This window comes from Lepus europaeus, chromosome 19 (genome assembly GCF_033115175.1).
Source record: "Lepus europaeus isolate LE1 chromosome 19, mLepTim1.pri, whole genome shotgun sequence".
In the NCBI taxonomy this organism is placed as follows: Eukaryota; Metazoa; Chordata; class Mammalia; order Lagomorpha; family Leporidae; genus Lepus; species Lepus europaeus.
The window spans coordinates 15,671,016-15,691,529 of NC_084845.1; the positions used below are offsets into that span (position 1 = coordinate 15,671,016).

A 20,514-nucleotide genomic window follows, 5' to 3' on the forward strand; every position below is an offset into this window, starting at 1 on the left:
GTGGGGGTGCAGTGGGAATCACCACCCCCTGACGTCTCTCAAGCCCTCACCGGTGGTGTCGATCTCCACGGGCCTCCAGGGCAGGCAGTATTGGCTTCGGTTTTACAGGCAGCGTTCCCACGGCTCCCACTTGCTTTCCCCTTGCTCCGTGATCAGGGAATCAGTGTAGGGACTCTTCCAGGTGCTCAAGACCCATTCCAGTATTGGGGTAACAGCCACAGGAGGGATTTGGGGGCCCAGCAGGCTTTCTGTGAGAGAGAGCTTACCAAAACCCCACCGAACACCCACCTCCCCGCCTCTGCTCTGGCTGACCTCCGTGTGTTCTGATCTCCTGGTGTTAAGGTCAGCTCAGACCCTGTGTCCAGCCACCTTAGAAGGTCTGTTTCTCTTTGTCCTTGCATAGTCCCCTGGTACGCAGCCTCGGGTCTCTCCGGAGGAGTCTAGGGGGAGAGCGAACAGCATCAGTGTTGGTAGTGCGGTAAGCTCCTTGCTCTCCTCCAGTCAGGGACCAAGTGGGGTAGTGATGAGGGGCCACGACTCTGGGTTTGGGGCATTCTGGTCAAGCTTCTGTTTTTCAGACCCAGAACCCATCCACTGAGGCACATCAAGCCAGATTTTAGTAGGCTCCCGAGGTATCTTATTTCTAGGGAATGCCGTGATACACTGGTAATGCCGACGCTCTGTGAGTCAGGCTGTTCTCGTGACGCACCGTGAATAGCCACACTCGCCTTCTCTTTGGCACATGATCACCAGCAGGTTCTCTGCCGCCCCAGCACCCATCGAGCCTATGGCACATAGAGAGTCCGACTCAGGGGTAGCCGTTCCCACCAGAACTCTGACCCACAAGGAAAAGCCACTGCAGAACTTTTCCAAGACGCCAGGAATGTTCGCTAACTAACTTCCGACAGCTACGGCACTATGTGGTATAAATATGAGTGTGTGGTGTGCGCAGGTGGCAAATCTTACACCCTAAAGCCACGCCAGCACCCCATCCTCCCTCAGCTAGGGATGCCCTGGCCATGGCAGGGATCATCCGACCGTACAGCCCGGGGCCGAACCCCGCTCACAGGCTGCTTCTGTATGGCCTGGAAGATCAAAATGATTTTTACATTTTCAGTTGAAATAGACCTCCCCCCCCACGACAATGTTCATGACACATGAAAATGATATGAAGCTCACATTTCACAGCTCATAAAGAAACGTTTATTGGACACAGAGCTACCCTCAGTTCTCTACAAACTGTCCTTGGCAGCATTTCCACGACAAAGAGAGAGTGGAATACTTCGCGACTGAGACGGCCCATGAAACCGAAAACATGGACTCGCGGACATTTTATGGGAAATTGTGCTGAGTTACACCAAGGACTTTCTGCGCTGTCAGCCTGGCGAGGCCAGTGCTGGCTCAGCAGTGAAGACGCCCACCCCCCTGGGTGCCTGGCTTTGAGCCACCACTCCCCCTCCAGCCCAGCTTCCTCCCAATGCAGACCCGGGGAGGCAGCAGGTGACAGCTTAGGGTTAGGGTCTCTTACACAGGTACAGGGGCCCAACCACTTGGACCATCTTCTACTGCTTTCCCAGGCCACAGCAGAGAGCTGGATCGGAAGAGGAGCAGACGGGATTCGAACCGGCTCCCATATGGGATGCCAGCACTGCCGGCTAGGCTTTAAATGGCTGCACCATAGCGCTGCCCCCCCTTCCCCCCAGCACTCATTCTTTTTTTTTTTTTTTTTTTTTTGACAGACAGAGTTAGTGAGAGAGAGAGACAGAGAGAAAGGTCTTCCTTCCATTGGTTCACCCCCCCAATGGCCGCTATGGCCGGCGCACTGCACCGATCCGAAGCCAGGAGCCAGGTGCTTCCTCCTGGTCTCCCATGAGGGTGCAGGGCCCAAGCACTTGGGCCATCCTCCACTGCCCTCCTGGGCCACAGCAGAGAGCTGGACTGGAAAAGGAGCAACCAGGACAGAACCGGCGCCCCAACCGGGACTAGAACCGGGGGTGTCTGTGCCGCAGGTGGAAGATTAGCCAAGTGAGCCGTGGCGCTGGCCCCCAGCACTCATTCTTAAGATTCTGTTCAGGGGCTGGCATCGTGATGTAGGTTGAAGCTGCCACCTGCAACACCAGCACCCCATTCAGACGCTGGTTTGAGTCGCAGCTGCTCCACTTCCAATCCAGCTCCCTGCTAATGCGCCTGGAAAAGCAGTGGAAGATGGCCCAAGTCGTTGGGCCCTGCCACCTACATGGGAGACCAGGAGAAACTCCTGGCTTCAGATCAGCCCAGCTCTGGCCATTGTGGACATTTGGGGAGTAAACCAGGGGATGGAAGACCTCTCTCTCCCTCCTCCCTTTCTCTCTCCCTCTGACTCTTCTCTGCCTTCAATTTTGCCTTTCAAATAATGAATTGAAAAAACATTCTGTTTACCGGGAACCACTCCTAGCCCCAGATTCTGCACTAACAAAGCAGAACCTCTAAGACACACACCCACGCCCACAATTTGTTAGGCAAAGTCATCCTTCGGCCACCGTGGGGGCCAGTGACGCTGTCTGTGCTTGGTGCTGCAACTGGAAACCCACAGGGCAGCAGGGCGTGGAGAGAGGATGGAGGTGAGGTCGGAGAGCAAGCACAAGCCAGGGTCCACCAGGCTGCCCTGAACCCTGCGCCACTCACTTCCTGTCGCCTCTGACCTTGGTGGCTAGGGCTCTTCCCCATGGGGGTCAGCACACACACAGCTGGCCCAGGAGTGGGGGATGTGACAGGAGGACCCCGGGGCAAGAGGGAACAACCCTCACGTTGGTGAAGTAGCACGAGCTACAAAATGGCGTCCATTTGATTTCCACCCAGCACCTACCCTACCCAGAGACACACGGGCATCGAGGGCAAGGAATCCTGGGAAATGTAGTTTAACCTGGCTGAGGGGACACGTCACTGAAGACAGTCCAGTGAGGCTGTCCACATCCTGTGACCAGAGCCAGCGGCTCACCAGGCTCATGGCGGGGTGTGTGGGGGGGGAAGGGGTCCCTCCTGATGCCCGGAAACACTCTAGGCTCACATGAGAAAAATGGAGGCCGTTCGGTTAATTTGATTTGACCTCAGTTCTCTCAAAACAATGGCTTTGGCAGAACTGTGCTCAGGAGACTGGCTCCATTAGCTCCTGGCAAGGCTCTTCTCCTGCCGGGAGGGGGAGGAGGCAGTGCCTGTGCCAGGAAGGGCTTGGGTGTGGGCTGCTGGCCCTTTGGGAGCGCTGGAGGTGCTGGCGGGGGGGACTTCCAGGGCCTTCTCCAAGTCCAGGCTCCAGGTTGCTGCCCCGGGGTCTCGGCAGCCCCCGTCTTAACAGCCATCTTTTCCTCTTGGATTTGAGTAAGTGTGGCTTGAGCCTCCTTGTCCAGACGTGGGAGAAGCTTGGAACCCTCCTCTCCTATCAACAAATTCCCGGAAGCTGCCCAGAGTGTCTTGGGCTGAGCTCAAAGATGAGCTTTCTTGGTTTCCTTTGCAGGTAGAAGTCAGCAGAAGTCTTCGGGAGGGCGTCTGGGGAAGCATCTTTAACAGGAGCTGAGCACCTGGTAGCTTTTTTCTTCTCACTCTTTTCCCCTAGAAAGTGACTTGATGGCTGAGGCTCCTGCAGCCACTTTGTGACTTTGAGTCTTAACCTACATGATAAGAGTGTCAAGGCAGCAGGTCAGTGGGAGCCTGGTCCCTCTGGACGTTCAGGAACCCCTTCTCCATCCTTGAACCACGCATTTCAGAGTTCTGCTATGTGACAGCGATAAATTACCTGTTTAGATCACTCCTGTTTCTGGCTTACGTCTCCTGCAGCTGACGATAGCTTCTGCCTCCAGGATTCTTGCTACGTGAGATAACGTCCTCTCTGATAAACTCGACTACCACTCATCAATATCCACTTCCCTCCCTACAGGGTTGTAGAATGCAACCAGGAATGTGTGTGCATGTGTGGGTGTGGGCGTACATGTGTGTACATGGGTGTGCACACGTGCGTGAGTGTACGTGGCGTGCGTCCCTCCTGACAGAGGCCGTGGGAGCCGGTAGTGTGTGTCACCTTGTTCTCGTTCTCTTCCCTTCTGATAACTTAAATACTTCTGACAGCAGCCTCCCCATCAGCTTGGGTCCCCTCCCAGCTCCCGGCCAGCCCGTGAGGGACCTGTAGTGGGAGTGACAAACCGAGCTCTCGTGAAAGCCACTGCCACGCGGAGGGCGTGACTGTAAAGTGTCAAGGGAGGTTGGTCTGGCTTGCTGTCGGGAAGGAGGGCAGACAAGCTCGCAGCGTGGGTTGTGAGCAGGTGATTTGCTGAGCAGGGGCAAGCCCTCCCCGCCGGCCGGGAGCGTCTCCCTGCCGCCGAGCCCCGTGGCTCCAGTGCGCTGTCCGCTGCTGTCACAGTCAGCCTTCCATCACCGCGACGACGCCCCGAGGCAGCCTCCGGCAGCAGGAAGCTGGCTTATTTGGGATCGCCTTTGCAGGACTGGGCAGGCCCTCTGGGTGCAGCCCCTGGCGATGGCGTCCTTGCTGGCAGAGCGGGCTTGCATTTCTACCTGGCTCTCTCCTTACAAAGGCGAGGGGCTGGGTCACGGCGGCTCCCCGCTAACGGCCGGATCCAGGCTACCCCCTTACCCGAGGCCCCGCCTGCAGACATCGGAATGGGGTGAAGTCTCCGTTCCCGTGGCTCCCTCAGCATCAGACCTGGGGCTCACATTTCTGCGTAAGCCGGGGGCCAGGTCGCGTGCAGACTCCAGCGACCTCGGAACCTTGCTGCTCTGTCTGGGACTCAGGGAGGGGAACTCCTCACGGTGGCCCTTTCTGTTTCCAAGTGTGTGTGTGTTGTGTTGTGTTGTGGGGTTACTGACATGTAGTGAGGGTACAGTTCGATCGGTTCTGACCGACTGATACATAAGGACATATGGTAAGTGTACACTTACCTTTTTAAGAATCTTCCAGGGGCTGGCGTTGTGGCAAACTGGGATAAGTCACAGCAGGCATCCCATATGGGCGCCGGTCCGAGTCCCAGCTGCTCCACTTCTGATCCAGCTCTCTGCTATGGCCTGGGAAAGCAGTAGAAGATGGCCCAAGTCTGAAAGGATTGGCTGACTGAGGGAAAAGGCAGTGCTGACAAACAAAGTGAGGTCAGAAATCAAACTGCGCTGGCCCGCGGCAGACAGTTAACGTGTGGTTTTCCTTGGTGGGAGCCATGAGACAGCCTGATCCTCCCGGGCGCCTGCTCTGGGGACCATGTCACAGCCGACTTCCAAGCACAGGCGTGGCGGCAGAGGCGTCTCCAGGGTAACTGGTGCTGAAGTTTACGTTCTTATTCATTTTACCAAAACGTCCCGATTTTAGAGCCTTCTTCCATGGGGGCTGCCCAGAAGAAGCTCCTGGCTCCTGGCTTCAGATTGGCCCAGCTCTGGCTGTTGTAGCCATTTAGGGTGTGAACCAGCTGTGAATGGAAGATTGTGTGTGTGTGTGTGTGTCCCTTTGTCTCTGTAACTGTGCCTTTCAAATGAATAATTTTTTAAAAAAAGAAAAAGAAACTCGGTTTTCCCAAGTGACAGTACCAATTGACGCTCTTGCCGGATCTACATGCGAAGCCCCGTTGCCCCACGTCCTCTTCAGCCCTTGGAGCTGTCGGTCTGTTTCATTTTAGCCACTGTAGCAGGTGCGGGTGGCATCCATGCGGGCTCTCCTGGATCTGCTACGCACGGCTAAGGCACTGGCCGCCTTCTCTGTTCCCATTGGTCGTCCAGCCGTCCTGCTTTGGTGCCTAACTGCTTCCTAAGGCCCACAAGATGGGCGACTGGATTGGGATGGGATGACCAAGGCGCTCAACACTTTGGCGACACAGCAGGCTTGGAGAGAGCGGTTAAGCAGGAAGGGGCCTTCCCAGTCTCCTTCGAGGGCCTCTGTAATTAGGGCCAGCACCTCCAGGATCCCCCCTCCCAGGGCGTCTGAGAAACACCGCATTAGAGAGGGTAGGGGGCGTGGCAACCAAGTGCCCATCAACCCCCACCCCACACACACACACACTGAGTCAGCGCTGCCCTTGTCAGCCCCTAGGAGGCTGCCCATGAGATGCGTGGCCCATGTGGTGGCCCCTGAAACGGGCGGAGGCCCCAAACAACAGCCAGTCACATCCAGAGTGTCTCGGAACCCATCCCATGGCACGAGGGAGCAAGGGAGCTCCGACTTCTGCCCTCGGCCGCTGGGGGACAGCTGAGCGCCCGGCAGGGCCTGCCCGCTGGGGGTCTGTTCACCGGGAGGCCTGGGGCGGCTCCAGCTGGTTCCTATCACAGTGACTTCCGATGGGGGCGCTGGCCACCGCGGAGCTGCAGACGTCCTCCCGCCTGGGTGGCCGGATCATCACCCGGGAGACAGCGGCACCGCCCACGGCCCCACCCGCAGAGGCCAGCAGGTGCACGGGGCTCTGAGAGGGGCCGCACTGGCCCCCAAGTGCGTCTTTCCTTGGCCTTTCCTTCTTAATTGCGTCCCTTTTACTGTAATCAGCCATTCTACGACTTCAAACTGCACCCCCAGTCTCAGGAGTTCAGCGCCCCAAGCCCCATGCTAAGGGCGCTTACTCCAACCCCGACGCCTGTGGGCGGGGCCTCGAGGGGGATTAGATGGGATTCCCTGCTAGCGTGGGTGAATCCCGGGGGCTTTGTAAGGAGACAGGTTGCCAGGTGGTGTTCTGGGCTATCTCAGGACCCTGCCAGCAAGAACTCCTTCAGCAGGGGCTGAACCACTCTCTAGAAAGTTAGGCTGCCTGAGCTGCTTTATTATGGGGAGGAAAAACTGACGGCTGGGCTGGAGGGGAAGCTCCTGGCCCGCCCCCGCCATGGCTGAGGACCCCTTTGCCCCAGCTCGGGCCCATGGCCAGCGGTTCAGCGGCCAGCCGGGAGGCCACTTCATCTGCTCCATTGCTTTTCTCGGGATTTACCTTTATGGATATCTGCTATTTATGTCAAGCGGTATTGATCTTCCAATTCATGACTGTACCTTTTAAAATAAATTTTAGTTAAAAGGGGAGTTGATCTTTGAACACAGCGACCAGCGGTGTGTGTGGGGGGAGGACCCGTGGCTCATGCTGGACGGAGGGTGTGAGGCCGTCTGCAAAGTGCTGTGTTAACACTCCGTCCTTTTCCTGTGCAGCCTCCGGCCAGGAGCCAAACACGCTAGCCCAAGAAGCCATGTTTCTGCCCCCCACCCCCAACCGCTCTGTCCCCTCTCCCCAGGGTTTTTGACATTTTTTTTTTCAAAATGTATCCTGAAATACATTTTACATAATCACCATTGTGTATAGCATTAGTATGAAATTGCTACTTTTGTACATCAAAAGTCCTGAGCAGTGACTTTTCAAAACATTCAACTCCGTAGCTATAATACATTCTCTGTATACGACTCTGTGTGTGTGTGTATGAGAGAGAGAGAGAGAGAGAGAGATAAAGGACGATCTCTCCTGGTTGGTTGGGGATGTCCCGGTTGGTAGGTGGTGGGCACCAATAGGGAAACGTTTTTACATCCTCCGTACTGCATGTGCAGGCAGGCTTTCCTGGTCTCTGTGGGTGATGGGTTCCAAGCCCCAGTATCCCCGGATGCTCGGGTCCCTTTCTACAAGGCTATGATGTTTGCCAATGCCCTACAGACACCCTCCTGCTACTTTAAATCACCTCTAGATTATCTACAATACACGTTTAAGGATTTATTTATTTATTTGAAGTCAGAGTTACAGAGAGAGAGAGGGAGAGACAAAGAGAGAGAGGTCTTCCACCCGCTGGTTCACTCCCCCAGATGGCCGCAATGGCCAGAGTCAGGAGCCAGGAGCTTCTTCCGGGTCCCCCTCATGGGTACAGGGGCCCAAACACTTGGACTTTCTCCTGCTGCTTTTCCCAAGCCACTAGCAGGGAGCTGGATCGGAAATTGAGCAGCCGGGACTCGAACTGGCGCCCACATGGGATGCTGGAGTCACAGGTGATGGTTTAGCCCACTACACCACAGGGCCAGCCCCACCTACAGTATCTAACACAATGCCAGTGCTATGTAAAAGCTGTTATAATGTGTTGTTGGGAAAAGGAATGAAAAAGACCAAAAAAATCCATACGAGAAAACAAAGGTTGTAAAGATGCAAATTTTGAATATTTTTGACCGAGGCTGGCTGAATCTCCGGACGTGGCGCCTGGGGCCACGCGTACATTGAGTACCATATAATCATATTATTCCTCCATATCAAATCTGACGTCTGAACTGTGGTCCACTCACATCTTCCTTTCTATGCAGCCACTTCTTTTTTGCGTGCTGCTCGGGGCTGAGACCTAAGTTTGCAATGATCACTACGCAGCCACCTGCGACCAAGTTCTCATCTCTTCCCTTTGGCTCCGTGGGTCCACAGACCTGGCCAGAGGTGTCTGCCTCAGCTCCAGGCTGCCCTATGCGGCCGAGCCCCCCACCCCACCCCGCCAAGGGTCTTGGGGAAGGTCCACTGGAGCCCACTGGAGCCCACGGCGCCCTCCTCTGGGGTGGGGATGAACACCCACCCCCACTGCCCCAGGCCCACCCCAGGGTTTGCGCGGCTTCCTGTTGGGTGGACAAGGTTAAGCGGTGATGGTGGTGGTAGGGGGGCTGCAGCTTGGATGTGCCGGCCAGCGACGTCCTCACCGTGTGTGCAAAGGGAGCCGTGGCCTGGTGGGGAGGGGATCCTGTGGGCTGGGGGCTCCCCCTAATGTATGTTAGGGGTACCTGGCTTCGGAGACCATGACCATGACCATGTACATGGATCCCGGAGCCTCCAGCTGCCCAGCCCTGCCGCTCTCGTGGAACAAACTCACCCACGGCCGCCCCCTTCCTCTCCCTCCTGCCTGCGTCATTCCCCAAGCCCCCGGCCCCAGCGCAGCCCCAGCCTCTTTCTTCCACTCCCCCATCACAGCACGCAGAGACCACCGGGCAAGATCCACAGTGTTTACTTTTGTCTGAGCAGAGTGGACAACTTGGGGGGCGGGGCAGTATCGGGAGGGCGGGGCACTGGGTCGCCAGCCCCTCCGGCCCCATCCATCGCTGCCTATCCTCTCAGGCTGGGCTTCCTAACCGACCTCCAGGGCAGGGTGCATGGTGGGGGGCTCGGCCTCGGGGGGCCCGTGCCCATCCTGTCGTCAAGCCCCGTCCTGATGGGCTCACCTGGGGCGGTTCCGGCATAACCGGGACAACTGCCGGCACTTGCCACCTGTGGGCGAAGGAAATGGGTGGATGGTGAGTGGGAAGCGCATGGCTGCTGTGTGTGCGCTGGGTGCTGGGGGCAGGGCACGAGACGCGCACGTGAGCACAGGGCAAGGAGCGCCCACCTAGGCACAGAGGCGCCCTCTGAAGACTCAAGCAGGCAGGGTGCTGCGGTACTGCAGACCTACTGTGTGCCCGCAGACCTACTGTGTGCCAGGCACAGGGCTGGGCCCTGGGAACACACCTGAGCACAAGAGCTGACCTTCCGGCAGGAGAGCAAGACCACAGCAAGAGCATGGACAGAGCAAGTCAGTTGGGGACCAGAGCGGGGAAGAAAAACACAGCCAGCAAGGAGCCAGGGACCCCTGGGGGACCTCACTGCGGAGGGGACGTTTGGGCTAACACCTGCAGGCGGGGAGGGAAGCCACGCGGGCATCTGGAGGAAGGGCGTTACAGCCAGTGTAAAGGCAGGAGGACACAGATGGACTCCAGGGACAGCCAGGAGGCCAAGGGCCAGCCAGAGTGAAGGAGGGGGGAGCGCAGAAGCCAAAGGGGATGAGAAAGCAGCAATCCACGGCCTCCTGACTGTATCCCTGCCTGCCACCCCCTCTCGCCTCTCCGGCCCCCTCTGCCCCTCTCCCCTGGCTTACTCCGCCCCAGCCCCCGGGTCTCCTCCTCCTGTTATTGCAACTTGCGCACCTCACTCCTGCTGCTCCTGCCGCCTGGGATTTTTGCTGTTGTTCTATTTTCCTAGTCCTCTCATCATCAGGAGCGGTTCTGATTTCACCTTTCAGAACGCACGCCTCCCCCGGCCCCCTGTCTTGTCACTGCTTTATCTGGCAAATATCCGCCCCTGGGTCTGCTCTGCTGGGGCCACACAGTGACTGAACTGTGTGGCCCCAGCTTCCCCCAGCTCAGACTGGGCACGGCGTGGGTGCTCACAGGTGTCTGTCATTGGAACAAGGCATGGCCCAGAGCCCTCATTCAGGCTCTGTTCCCACGGGGCTGGGTCTAGTCCTCCCCTGAGCTGTGTGGTGCGGCCTCGGGTGAGCTCCTCAACCCTCTCTGATCCCAATCTCCCCATGGAAGACAGAAGACGAGCTGGCATGGACATGTTAATCAAGGGAGGCTACAGAGCTGGACCCCAGGTCCGGCGAGGATCAGGCCCCCAGGAGCGATCTTGCTTCGTTAGTAGAGAATTCTGTGTCCCACCTTAAGGCCAAGAGTTAGCTGTGCCCATTTTCCTGATAAGGAAGTTGGACAGGTGAGGCAGTGACAGAGTTGTGCAGCCTGACGGACAGCATGCAGCCTGGTGACCCTTGTGCCTTACCCCACCCACAGCATTTTTTAAAAAATAGCTTTTGTTACAGAGAAACCACGAATGTTGGAAGTGGCAGATGGGCCAATCACCCTGGCCTGCTCATTGCACGGCCCATACGTGAACTGGACCCCATGAATCTGCAATTAAGTGTCAACTGACATTTTTCAATATATTTTTAAAACTTTGGGTTTGGGCTTTTCAATCTCCCGCTGCCCTACTTCCTTACCCTGCCCCGGGCCCTGGGAGGCTGAGCTGATGGCCACACCCCCAGGGTCCCTCGCCCTCTACTCCCCTGGGCCAAAAACAGGAGGGCAGCATGGAGAGAGGGCTCTGGGTCCTGACCCCTCCATCCCCACCTGGCTCCCGCCAGCGGCCCCTGCTGTGGTCCATCTCCCTCCAGGCGCTTCCTCTCCCAAAGGTCCAGGGAAGCCACCGTGGCCCATCTGCCACCAGCCCGGCCCAGCCTGCATAGCAGCCAGCATCTAAGCCCTGGAAAAACTCACAGAAACATGGAGCTCCCCAAAGGGTGGCTGCTTCGGCACCCCCAGACCCCCTTTCCTGCTTGGCAGAGTGCAGGAGGCTGCTGCACGTAGATGAGGCATCTGCCCCTCGTTCTCCTGCGCGCCCTGCTGGGTCTGGGCACAGTGCGCTTGTGACCTCTGGCTTCCATTCCCTACCCTTCCCATCAGTGTCCAAGTCCCTCGCAATGGGACTTTGTCTTTCCTCCTGGTAAGAGGCAGAGTGTACTTCCTGGGCCCTTGAATTAAGCCTGGCCTCATGACTTGCTTTGACCAGTGCAGTGGGACAGGAGTGCCCCCATCAATTTTGAGCCTGCAAACTTTCTCCCTGCCTGTACCCCCATACTCTCTCTCTCCGTATGAAAAGCCCAGGCTACCCTATTGGAGAATAAGATCAAGAGGTGAAAAAGCAGGGTGCCCCTGGGAACAGAGTTCTCTGCTGACACACAATTGACCTCAGAGGCATGAACAGGTGACCAGAAGAACCAGCCGGCTGAGCCGAGCCTACACGTCGAAACTGCACACTCAAGAGCTAAAGCAAAGGCCACAGAATGCTGAGAGGTGGTCTGTAGGCGTATATAGCTAACAGAGACCTCATTTAAAACAACCCTGCCTGGTCCGGTGCCGTGGCTCAACAGGCTAATCCTCCGCCTTGCGGCGCCGGCACACCAGGTTCTAGTCCCGGTCGGGGCGCCGGATTCTGTCCTGGTTGCCCCTCTTTCAGGCCAGCTCTCTGCTGTGGCCAGGGAGTGCAGTGGAGGATGGCCCAAGTGCTTGGGCCCTGCACCCCATGGGAGACCAGGAGAAGCACCTGGCTCCTGCCATTGGATCAGCGCGGCAAGCCGGTCGCGGCAGCCATTGGAGGGTGAACCAATGGCAAAAAGGAAGACCTTTCTCTCTGTCTCTCTCTCTCACTGTCCACTCTGCCTGTCAAAAAAAAAAAAAAAAAAAAAAAAAAAAAAAAAACAACCCTGCCTGGGGACCTTTGAGAACCTGACCCTCCACTCTAGCATAAGCTGAGACCTCCCCTCCCGCTCAGTCCCCGTTCTCACTGGTGAGGATGACAATGCCGGTGATGAACAGCACGGCTGCAACCAGGAGCCCCCGCTTCCGGAGAGTGGCCTCGTCTGCAGAGGAGAGAGGGGAAGGGTGCAGTCAGAGGGGCCTTTCTCCCTCCTTGCCCCACACCTTCCTGCGGCTACTCACCATAGTAGAAGGGGTCATCCTCACTCGAACCTACAGGGTGTGACAGGTGAGGACAAATCAGAGCTCCGCAAAGGTTTGTGGAGTGAACAAGTGAATGGCAGAAACGGGGTCTCAGCCTTGGTGCCCTTAGAACAAAACCTGAAGCCCCCACCAACTATCTCCCACCTCTCTCTGACCTCATCTCCCCCCCCCCCTTACTCCCTGCACTCCAGCCCCCACTGGACTCCCTGCTTCTGACCGTGCCAGATACCTTCTCAGCTCAGGGCCTTTGCACTGGCTGCTCTCGCTGCCTGCAGCACCCACTCCCTGGACACCCTTCCACATGGCTCCCTCCTACACTTCCTCCTCAGTAAGCCCTTCCCTGTTCCTTTGTATGAAATACTCCCGTCACCTGTTTTCTCCTTCATAGCAGGTTCAAAACACCTACTATGCAGTTATAGGTAATTATTACATAATGAATATGTAACTATTACAGTCTCCCCTCCCCACTAGAATGTCGGTTCCATAAGGGCAGCCATATCCCTTGCACCTGGCACACAGGAGGCGCTCAGTGAATGTTTGTTGAATGAACCTGATGAATGGGCTCTCGCTTCCATTCAATCATTGGGGTCCACTGGAAGTGGAGGACATGATCACAAGGGGCCCACAAGTGACCTCAGGTGCATGAGACCAGAAGAACCAGCCAGCTGAGTCCAGCCTACATTTCCAAATTGCAGATCTGAGAGCTAAACCAGTGGTTACCATGGAGTTTTGAGGTGGTACCAGTCCTTCATCTATGTGCAGTCATTACCATGTACCCACTCCCTGCCAAGCTAGGAGCTGCTGATCCACCCAGCACAGCTTCCTGAGGGCCATCCCAAGCTGGGCTGTACTCCAGCAGCTGGAAGCACTCAGCAAAGAGGAAGCAGCCCATTTCCAGTCTGGGAAGGAAGTTACTGACCAGGTGGCTTTGGGGTCTGAGGGTCCATCATCCTGACATCCTTCCTTGGGGACCATCTCTCGGAGTGTGTCGTGGTGCCTTTGGTGGAGGGCAGGGGGCAGAGAGTGGCCAGAAGATGGTGGAAAGCAGAGTGAGCCATGGATGCAGAAAAAAAAAGGGGGGGTGGGGCATCACTGGAAGTTTGGAACTGGGACCCCCTCTCCCAATCCCCACAACCAGAGCAAAGTCTCGGGCATCCCCTCAGTCCCACCCAGCCCTGGAAGCAACAAGCAATAGCAGGTACTGAGCCACTGAAGCAAACCTGCACCTCCTGGTCCAGTCCAGCCTCCGCAACCCCCAAGGCACGCCTGCCCCCTCTCCTAGGGCCTCCTGGACCGCCCCGTTCTCCAGAAGCTAAAGGCTAACACCAGGCAGGAGGATTTCTGGGACTCTGGACCAGCTATGCTGCCTGCAGGTACTTCCTGTAAAACACTGACCATCGGCTCTGGCCCCGAACAAAAATACCAGAGGAGGGCATAAAAATAACCCCTCCCCCGTTGCCTCTGCCCCTCTGCGCCCCCACCCATCAGTTGCAGGAGGAGAAGCTGCCTCGTGAACCCTGAATTCCTTGGGCCCAGCCATGAAGCAAGAACTGGCAACCAAGGATTTTGGACGTCAGTGGAACGTCAGATGCACAGCAGGGGTCAGAGGTGCTGAGATCATAGAAAATGCAAAGGCCAGTGGGCTGCTGGGAGTCTGGATACGGCCCTCCCTCGTGCCCACTGTGGCGGAGTTGGGAGATGGAGCCCCTGGGCGGAGTTTAGGGTTAGATGAGGCCATGAAGGTGGAGCCCACGGTGGGAGCAGTGCCCTTTGTAGGAGGAGCCTGCAGAGCTGGCTTCCAGTCGCTGCACCTGCACAGGCAGGGGAGAGGCCATGCGGGACCGAGCGAGAAGGCAGCCGTCTGCAACCCAAGGGGAGAGCCCTGCCCAGACGCCAAGCCCGCCAGCGCCTCCGCCTTTGACTGCACGTCTCCAGAACCCTGGGAAATCAACTCCCGCTGTTCAAGCCGCACAGCCTGTGGCGTTCTGAGCAGACCAGGGAAAGCTGGGAAGCGTGCAGCCGGGTCCCCACTAGGTGCGGGAGGCAGGGAGGCCCTGGGGCTGGCACACGGGGAGCTGAGGGTCAGCAGGGTCTTTCACTGCTGGGCTCCAGGACGCCCTTGGCTCCTGTGGAATTTCTGCCGCGTCCAGCCAGGGATGCGGACCTCTGCAGGGGGACTGCAGTCAGCAATGTCACCGAGTAGGTTAACGTGCAGACGCGAGAATGTTTTATCAGTTGGGAAGCATGGACGTGGCTGCTATCCCCCACTCCCCACAGGGGCACCACGGTGCAAATCAGAAAAGCTCCTCTCCCCGAGACACTGGGTTCCAATCGTGGTAAAACCGATCTAATGGATTCCGCAAGAGATGCTCTAGGGCCACCACTGGGAAGCTAGGAAGATTATAAAGACTGGCAAGCTGGCGCTGCAGGTCTCCCACGTGGGCGCAGGTTCAAGTCCCGGCTGCTCCACTTCAGATCCAGCTCTCTGCTATGGCCTGGGAAAGCAGTGGAAGATGACCCAAGTGCTTGGGCCCCTGTACCCACATGGGAGACATGGAAGAAGCTCCTGGCTCCTGGTTTCAGATCTGCCCAGCTCTGGCTGTTGCGGCCAACTGGAGAGTGAACCAGCGGATGGAAGACCTCTCTTTTCTCTCTCTTTCTGCCTCTGCCTCTCTGTAACTCTGCCTTTCAAATAAAAAAAAATAAAATCTTTAAAAAAAAAAAAAACTGTTCTGCGCTTGCTTAACTAATAAGCAGAAAATCAGCAAGGGGCTGGCGCTGTAGTACAGCGGGTTAACGCCCTGGCCTGAAGCACCGGCATCCCAAATGGGCACTGGTTCGAGACCTGGCTGTTCCACTTCCAGTCCAGCTCTGCTATGGCCTGGGAAAACAGTAGAAGATGGCCCAAGTACCTGGGCCCCTGCGCCCACGTGGGAGACCTGGAAGAAGCTCCTGGCTCCTGGCTTAGGACCGGCACAGCTATGGCCATTGCGGTCATCTGGGGAGTGAACCAGCAGATGGAAGACCTCTCTCTCTGTAACTCTGCCTTTCAAAAAAATAAAATAAATCTTTAAAAAAAGAAAATCGGCAAGGGGAATAGCATGGCCTGAGAGTTGGAGCTCTAATGCTCTAATGCAGTGCCCAGCCTGCACAACTGGCCATGCCTCTCACCCTGGGAATGGCCTATGCTTAGCACTTTCCAGCAGGCCCGCCCCCACACAGACATCAGTTCAGCCTTGTTTCCCACACCTTTGGTAGCCTCAGGTCACCTGTCCAGAGGAGAGACGACTCCACGGAACACAGGACTCTCGGTCTGCGTGGCCCAGGCAGGGCTGACCCTTTCCTCCAGCCCCAGGGTGGAGCACAAGACTCAGGCTTGGCCAATCAGAGCAGTCCAGATATGGACAAGCAACCCCCAGATGGGCCAATGAGAACCCATGCTGGGCCTTGGGCTAGCATGCACGGGAGTGATGCATTCTCCAGTGGCTGAGTTGGGACCTATATTTCGAACTACAGGACAAGTCCCGAGACGAAGAAACACGGTCCCCAAACACCATTGGCCACGCACCAAGAGAAGAGTTTTAAATGCCAGAGCAAATCCCCAGTGGGAGCCCTTGGGGAAGCGCTGAGCCCGACAGGGAGGAAAGCAAAGCTGGGGGCTGCTGTTCTCGGCCCGACTCTACCTTCCTGGTCGCGGGCGTGCGCCCCCGGATCTGTCACCGCCAGTGCACCTGCTCCGGTCGGGTGCCGGGCATGCGTCTCCACGTGGTTTGCTGTCGTGTCTACTCCATTCAGGGAGAAGAGCAGGGGGCAGGAGAAGACACGCGTGAGTCAGGCACGGGCAGACCCGCAGCACCGCGGGGGCCGTGTCCCCCTGCAGGTGGCCAGAATCAGAGCCGTCCACACTGCCCGCACTGCTGGTAGGCGGGCCAGCCGGTGCCGTCCCTTGAGAAAACAACTTTAAAGACAAATCTAAACACCCTCGTCCTTCGCCCCGTGGTGTACTGGCTAAGAAGCCCTGGCTCTGGCGCTAGGTCCCTGGGTTCTGCCCCCAGCCGCGCCTGACTTGCTAAGGGACCTTGGGCCTCTGTAAAATGGGACAATGACAGTTCCACCGCACGCCGCCGTGCAAGGACTGAATGAATGAATGATCGCAGGCGGAATGTTTACATCGGAGACCCGCAGCTGGGAGCCAACAGTAAGCCCAGCAAGAGGGGGGCGACTCTGGCCCCCGCCCGGGGTACAGCCTCCAGGTGAACACACGCGGGATGCAGTCCCACCGCGGAGGGGCGCAAGGGAGGCAGGGCAGGTGGACACGCAGGGTGAGTACTGTCTCCTAGGAGGAGCCGTGTCCATTAAACATCGCTTGGGAAAACACTGCGGAGCGCTTTTTGGATTCCATTAAGCCTCAAGGAAAAAGCTGCAGAATTACTGGAAAATTTGAAAGGATGACAAGCGATAAAGAGATGGAAGCGAGCAAGGACCGGGGTTGGCAAACGTTGATCCTTGGGCGGCTGGTGGCGGCCCAGGGGCGCGAGCTGGAGGAGGCCGCCGACGCTGCCCCTTCCTGGGTTTCGAACTTGCCTGTGTGTATCTCACGGTCAAGGCTGCTTTGGTTTGGGCCAGTGAGTCCGAAGCTTGGAGTAGGCGGGACTGAAATGGGAAGAGAAAGACCAGGCGAGTGGGAGGGGCAGCGTTCGAGCACCCCTGGCGGCCCCGCCCCCTGCGCCCCACGCCCCACCCACTCACCATGGGCAGGGTCCGCGGAGGTCTGAGGGGTGGACTGGAGTTCCGGGTGGTCTGTGTTTGGGAGAGAAAAAGAGACAGAGACGACGTGGAGAAGGTCCATGGTCCCCAGGGGGTCCCACTTGGAGGCCACTTAAAATACAGGTATGTACATTAAAATACAGGTATGTATATTAAAATACAGGTATGTACATTAAAATACAGGTATGTATATTAAAATACAGGTATTTGTTCCTGAGAGAGGAGCAGAGCCCCTGGGGGCTGGCTCACTCCCCTGTCCTCACAAAGGTTGGGCTGAGTGACCGGGGCGGGGCCAGGCCCAAGCCCAGGCCCCCGTGTCCGGCCGCAGGGACCCAACCCCTCGCTCTATCACCAACCCCTGCCTCCCAGACTCACCACGAACAGGAAGCTGGATCAAAAGCCAGGGATGGAAGCCAGACCCTGCTTTGAGGGCTGCAGGCACCTCCGTCCAGCTTTGATGGAGCGGAAATGATGTCATCCATCCCGCCCCTTCTCCGTGAGCTGCCCAGGGGTGGAGCCAGGGTCAACCCTGCCTCAGCACCCAGCACCTGACCAGAGCTCCTCCTTGGGGGCGCTTGCAAATCAGCTTTCTCAAGGCTCTGGGCTTACTACATCCCTGCCCCCTGAGCCCTGATAAGCCCAGCAAAACCATCCCTCTCCCAGGCCACTGCTCCGCTTGGTTCAGTGGGGCTGGCCCCTGATCTCCTTCGATGAGTGTGGGGGCCAGGCCTGGCCACGACCAGCTTCCTGGGCCTGTAGGCGCAACCATCAGCTCCTGGGTGGGCACGTGGCCTGAGTCACGGTGACTCCGTTCCACATTTGCTGGATTGGGGAAGGGGAAGTTCCCTTGCCTCTGGAACTGGGGGCCATCCATCCGAGGAGAGAAAACAGAACCAAGAGGAGACAGGTCCCGGGTGGCATCATTTGAGCACCCGGATCAAGCCACACCTGAAGGCCTACCCCTGGGCTTTTTAGTGACACAAAAGCATACATTGCCCTGTTTGTGTTGCTGTCGTTATTTGCAATGGTCTTGACGGCTCTGTCCCCTCTCCTCACCTGAGACCTGTGTGAGGACTTCAATGCCTTCAGTTGCTGGGTCCACTGGAGAAGCGTACGTGGTCTCCCCCAACTTCTGACCTGGAGAGTGAAGAGGGAGAGGTCAGGAGGGCGTGTTGGCCCCCTCTCCCCAGTACTCCCACCCAGTCCTTCCTTCCGAACCCTTGGGCCCGTCTGCTGGTAGCACCACACGGCGTGGACTGCAAGACTCCATGAACTTGGAGTTGTCAGAACCTCTCCTTGGGCTCCCCACCCATCCGTGTGGCAAGGGAGAGGCAGTTTAATCTGGCGATCCCAGGTATGAGGGTCAGCCAGGGCCCTGGTTTCAAATTCAGCTCCCAACAACCTCCCCGCTGTGGGACCTGGAGCCAGCAGAGTCCCGGCGCCGAGCCTGGGTGGCCTCCTCTGTGGGTGGGATGGTAGGGAGAACAACACCTCCCGGCTCCTATACGATGAGATGAGATGAGGCACGGAGAGGGGCCGCCCCACTGCCTCCCACGTGCTTGGCACTGATCCACCCACTGCCCTCACCCAGCCCAGCCTCCAGCCTCCCCTTGCTCCCCCGATGCAGTCAGAGGGCACCTGCGAATGCCCAGACCACGCCCTCCTGGCTCAAGTCCTGCCCTGACCACACCTTGCTCCAGCTAACAGCCGAAGCCCCCTCAGGCCTGGGAAGTCCCCCTCCATCTGGTCCCCCATTGCTGCTCTGCCCCTTGCTCGCCCCAGCCCAGACACAAGGGCTCCCCAGTTGTGTTCGACCCAGCCGACATGCGCATCCCCCATTCCTTCATCTCCTTCAAGGGTTTGCCCAGATGCGCAGGTGCCTCCCCTCACGCAGCCTCAGTGTCCTCCTCCATAAAACGGGCATGACGACGGGTACACCGGGGAGAACAGAGCTGCAGCTTGAGCCAAGGGCGGTGCAAGGCACCTGCCGTGGGGAAGGCACGCCCTGGGGCATGGCTGCTCTCTGAAGGCACTCCCCTGCCTGGGGCTGGAGGGTCGGCTTTGTTGGGTTTCCTGGCTGCTGGGTAGCAAACTGACACCGACCTCACAGCCAAACCAAACTCAGCGAGCTGCTTCTTGGAGGCGAAAGGGAGGGCGCTCAGCGGGGTGGGCTCCGGCCAGACTCAGTGGAAGCAGAAAGAGGGTGTAACCCCGCCCCCACCCAGGGATTCCCCACTTCCTGGTGCCTGCTCACTGGGGGGGGGGGTGAGGAGACAGGGGAGCGAGCACCCTGCTCAGCAGCTTCCGGGGTGAGCTGGGGGCTCCGGGGCAGGGTGGAGACAAGGGCCTTACCTCTGGTGGTGGGGAGAATCAGGCCGAGGACCGTAAGGAGACACAGGTGGCCGGCGGACAGCATCTACCAGGGAGCAAGAACTCGGGTTAGTGACACTGGCCTGGGACACACACACCCCCCAAACACGCAGCCCACCCTGAGTTGGCACCTCTGGCCAGGGCTGACAGCTGACTTTGGGAGCAAGGGGAGGGTCCCAGAAATACGGGGGTCCCAAGCTGCCTCCTCCTTCCCCTCAACCCGCAGGTCCCCCAAGAAAACCAGAAGCATCAGCCCCAAGGGGCAGTGCCCCGGCACGGAGCCCCTCCCTGGCAGTGACAGCGCAGGGAGAATGTGTGGCCGCAAGAGATCCGGGGCCCAGCGCCCAGGAGCGGCCAGGAGGGCGCGGGCAAGAGTGAGTAATGCGCTCGTGGTCGCCGAGGAAAAACTGAGCAGCAGCCGAGCCCGGGACGCCGGGAAGGTGGGGGAGCGCCGGCTCCGGGAAGGATGGAGGAGGGCGGGGAGACCGAGGCAGGAGGCAGCGGCGCGCGGTGGGGGTCCGCCGTGGTCCAGGAGGCGGCGGCGGGCGCAGCCCGCACCGCGCGGGGCGGAGAGGCGCCGAGGGGCCGGCCTCCACCCCACCTGTGCCGGACCCGGCCGGGCAGAGGGGCGGCGGGAGGCACTTACATCGGCGCCGGGTCCCGAGCGAGTGGCAGCCTGGCGGGCAGACGGCGGCGGCGGCGGCGGAGCGGCGTCCAGGCGGAGGGTGTGGCCAGGGGCGCGCGGGCGGGCGGGGAGCGAGACGGGCGCAGTCATTTCCTCTTGGGTTTCCTGGCTTCAGAGCCGGGGTGGGAGCAGGAGGGGGAGACGCCGAGGCCGGTGGGGGCAGGGGTGAGAGGCAGGGCCGTGGTCTCCACGCCCCCAGCCTGGTGTTGGGGTGCTGGGGGTCAGGGCTGAGAGGGGGCTTCTTGGGGGAGGGGAAGCTGAGAAGTGGAGAGAAGAGGGGGCCCCCCCGGAGGTGCTGAGGGAGGGGAAGGGAAACGGGGTGGGGATGAGCGATGCGCCCTGGGGGTTGGGGGGCGGGGCGCGCTCCCCCAGCTTCCCCCCTGCAGCCCCCTCCCCACTGTGTGCCCACAGATGAGAA

The 20,514-nt window shown here is 58.6% G+C and overlaps 1 protein-coding gene across 2 annotated transcripts; it reads right to left on the reverse strand.

Moving 5' to 3' along the window:
* Nucleotides 1–8,939: 8,939 nt before the first annotated feature.
* FXYD5 (FXYD domain containing ion transport regulator 5) lies at nt 8,940–20,124 on the reverse strand. 2 transcript variants are annotated; one of them, XM_062177095.1, is made up of 10 exons: nt 20,058–20,124; nt 19,394–19,457; nt 18,098–18,178; nt 17,024–17,074; nt 16,859–16,927; nt 15,958–16,056; nt 13,194–13,271; nt 12,254–12,283; nt 12,100–12,174; nt 8,940–9,215 (listed from the first exon to the last, which is right to left on the reverse strand). In XM_062177095.1, exons 2-10 carry the CDS (start codon nt 19,455–19,457, stop codon nt 9,166–9,168), a joined length of 597 nt encoding a protein of 198 aa, XP_062033079.1. In that variant the 5' UTR covers nt 20,058–20,124; the 3' UTR covers nt 8,940–9,165. The 2 variants fall into 2 exon arrangements, with proteins under 2 accessions (XP_062033079.1, XP_062033080.1); XM_062177096.1 differs by lacking the exon at nt 20,058–20,124 and adding an exon at nt 19,543–19,733.
* Nucleotides 20,125–20,514: the final 390 nt, after the last annotated feature.

What these genes read in the sequence shown, in the direction of transcription:
- FXYD5 (XM_062177095.1), bottom strand. Translation starts at nt 19,457, where the DNA reads ATGCTGTCCGCCGGCCACCTGTGTCTCCTTACGGTCCTCGGCCTGATT. An exon ending in TGACCGTGAGATACACACAG is followed by an intron (nt 16,057 to 16,858) that starts GCAAGTTCGAAA and finishes TGAATGGAGTAG; the next exon opens with ACACGACAGCAAACCACGTG. An exon ending in TCAGACCCCAAAGCCACCTG is followed by an intron (nt 12,284 to 13,193) that starts GTCAGTAACTTC and finishes CACACCCTGTAG; the next exon opens with GTTCGAGTGAGGATGACCCC.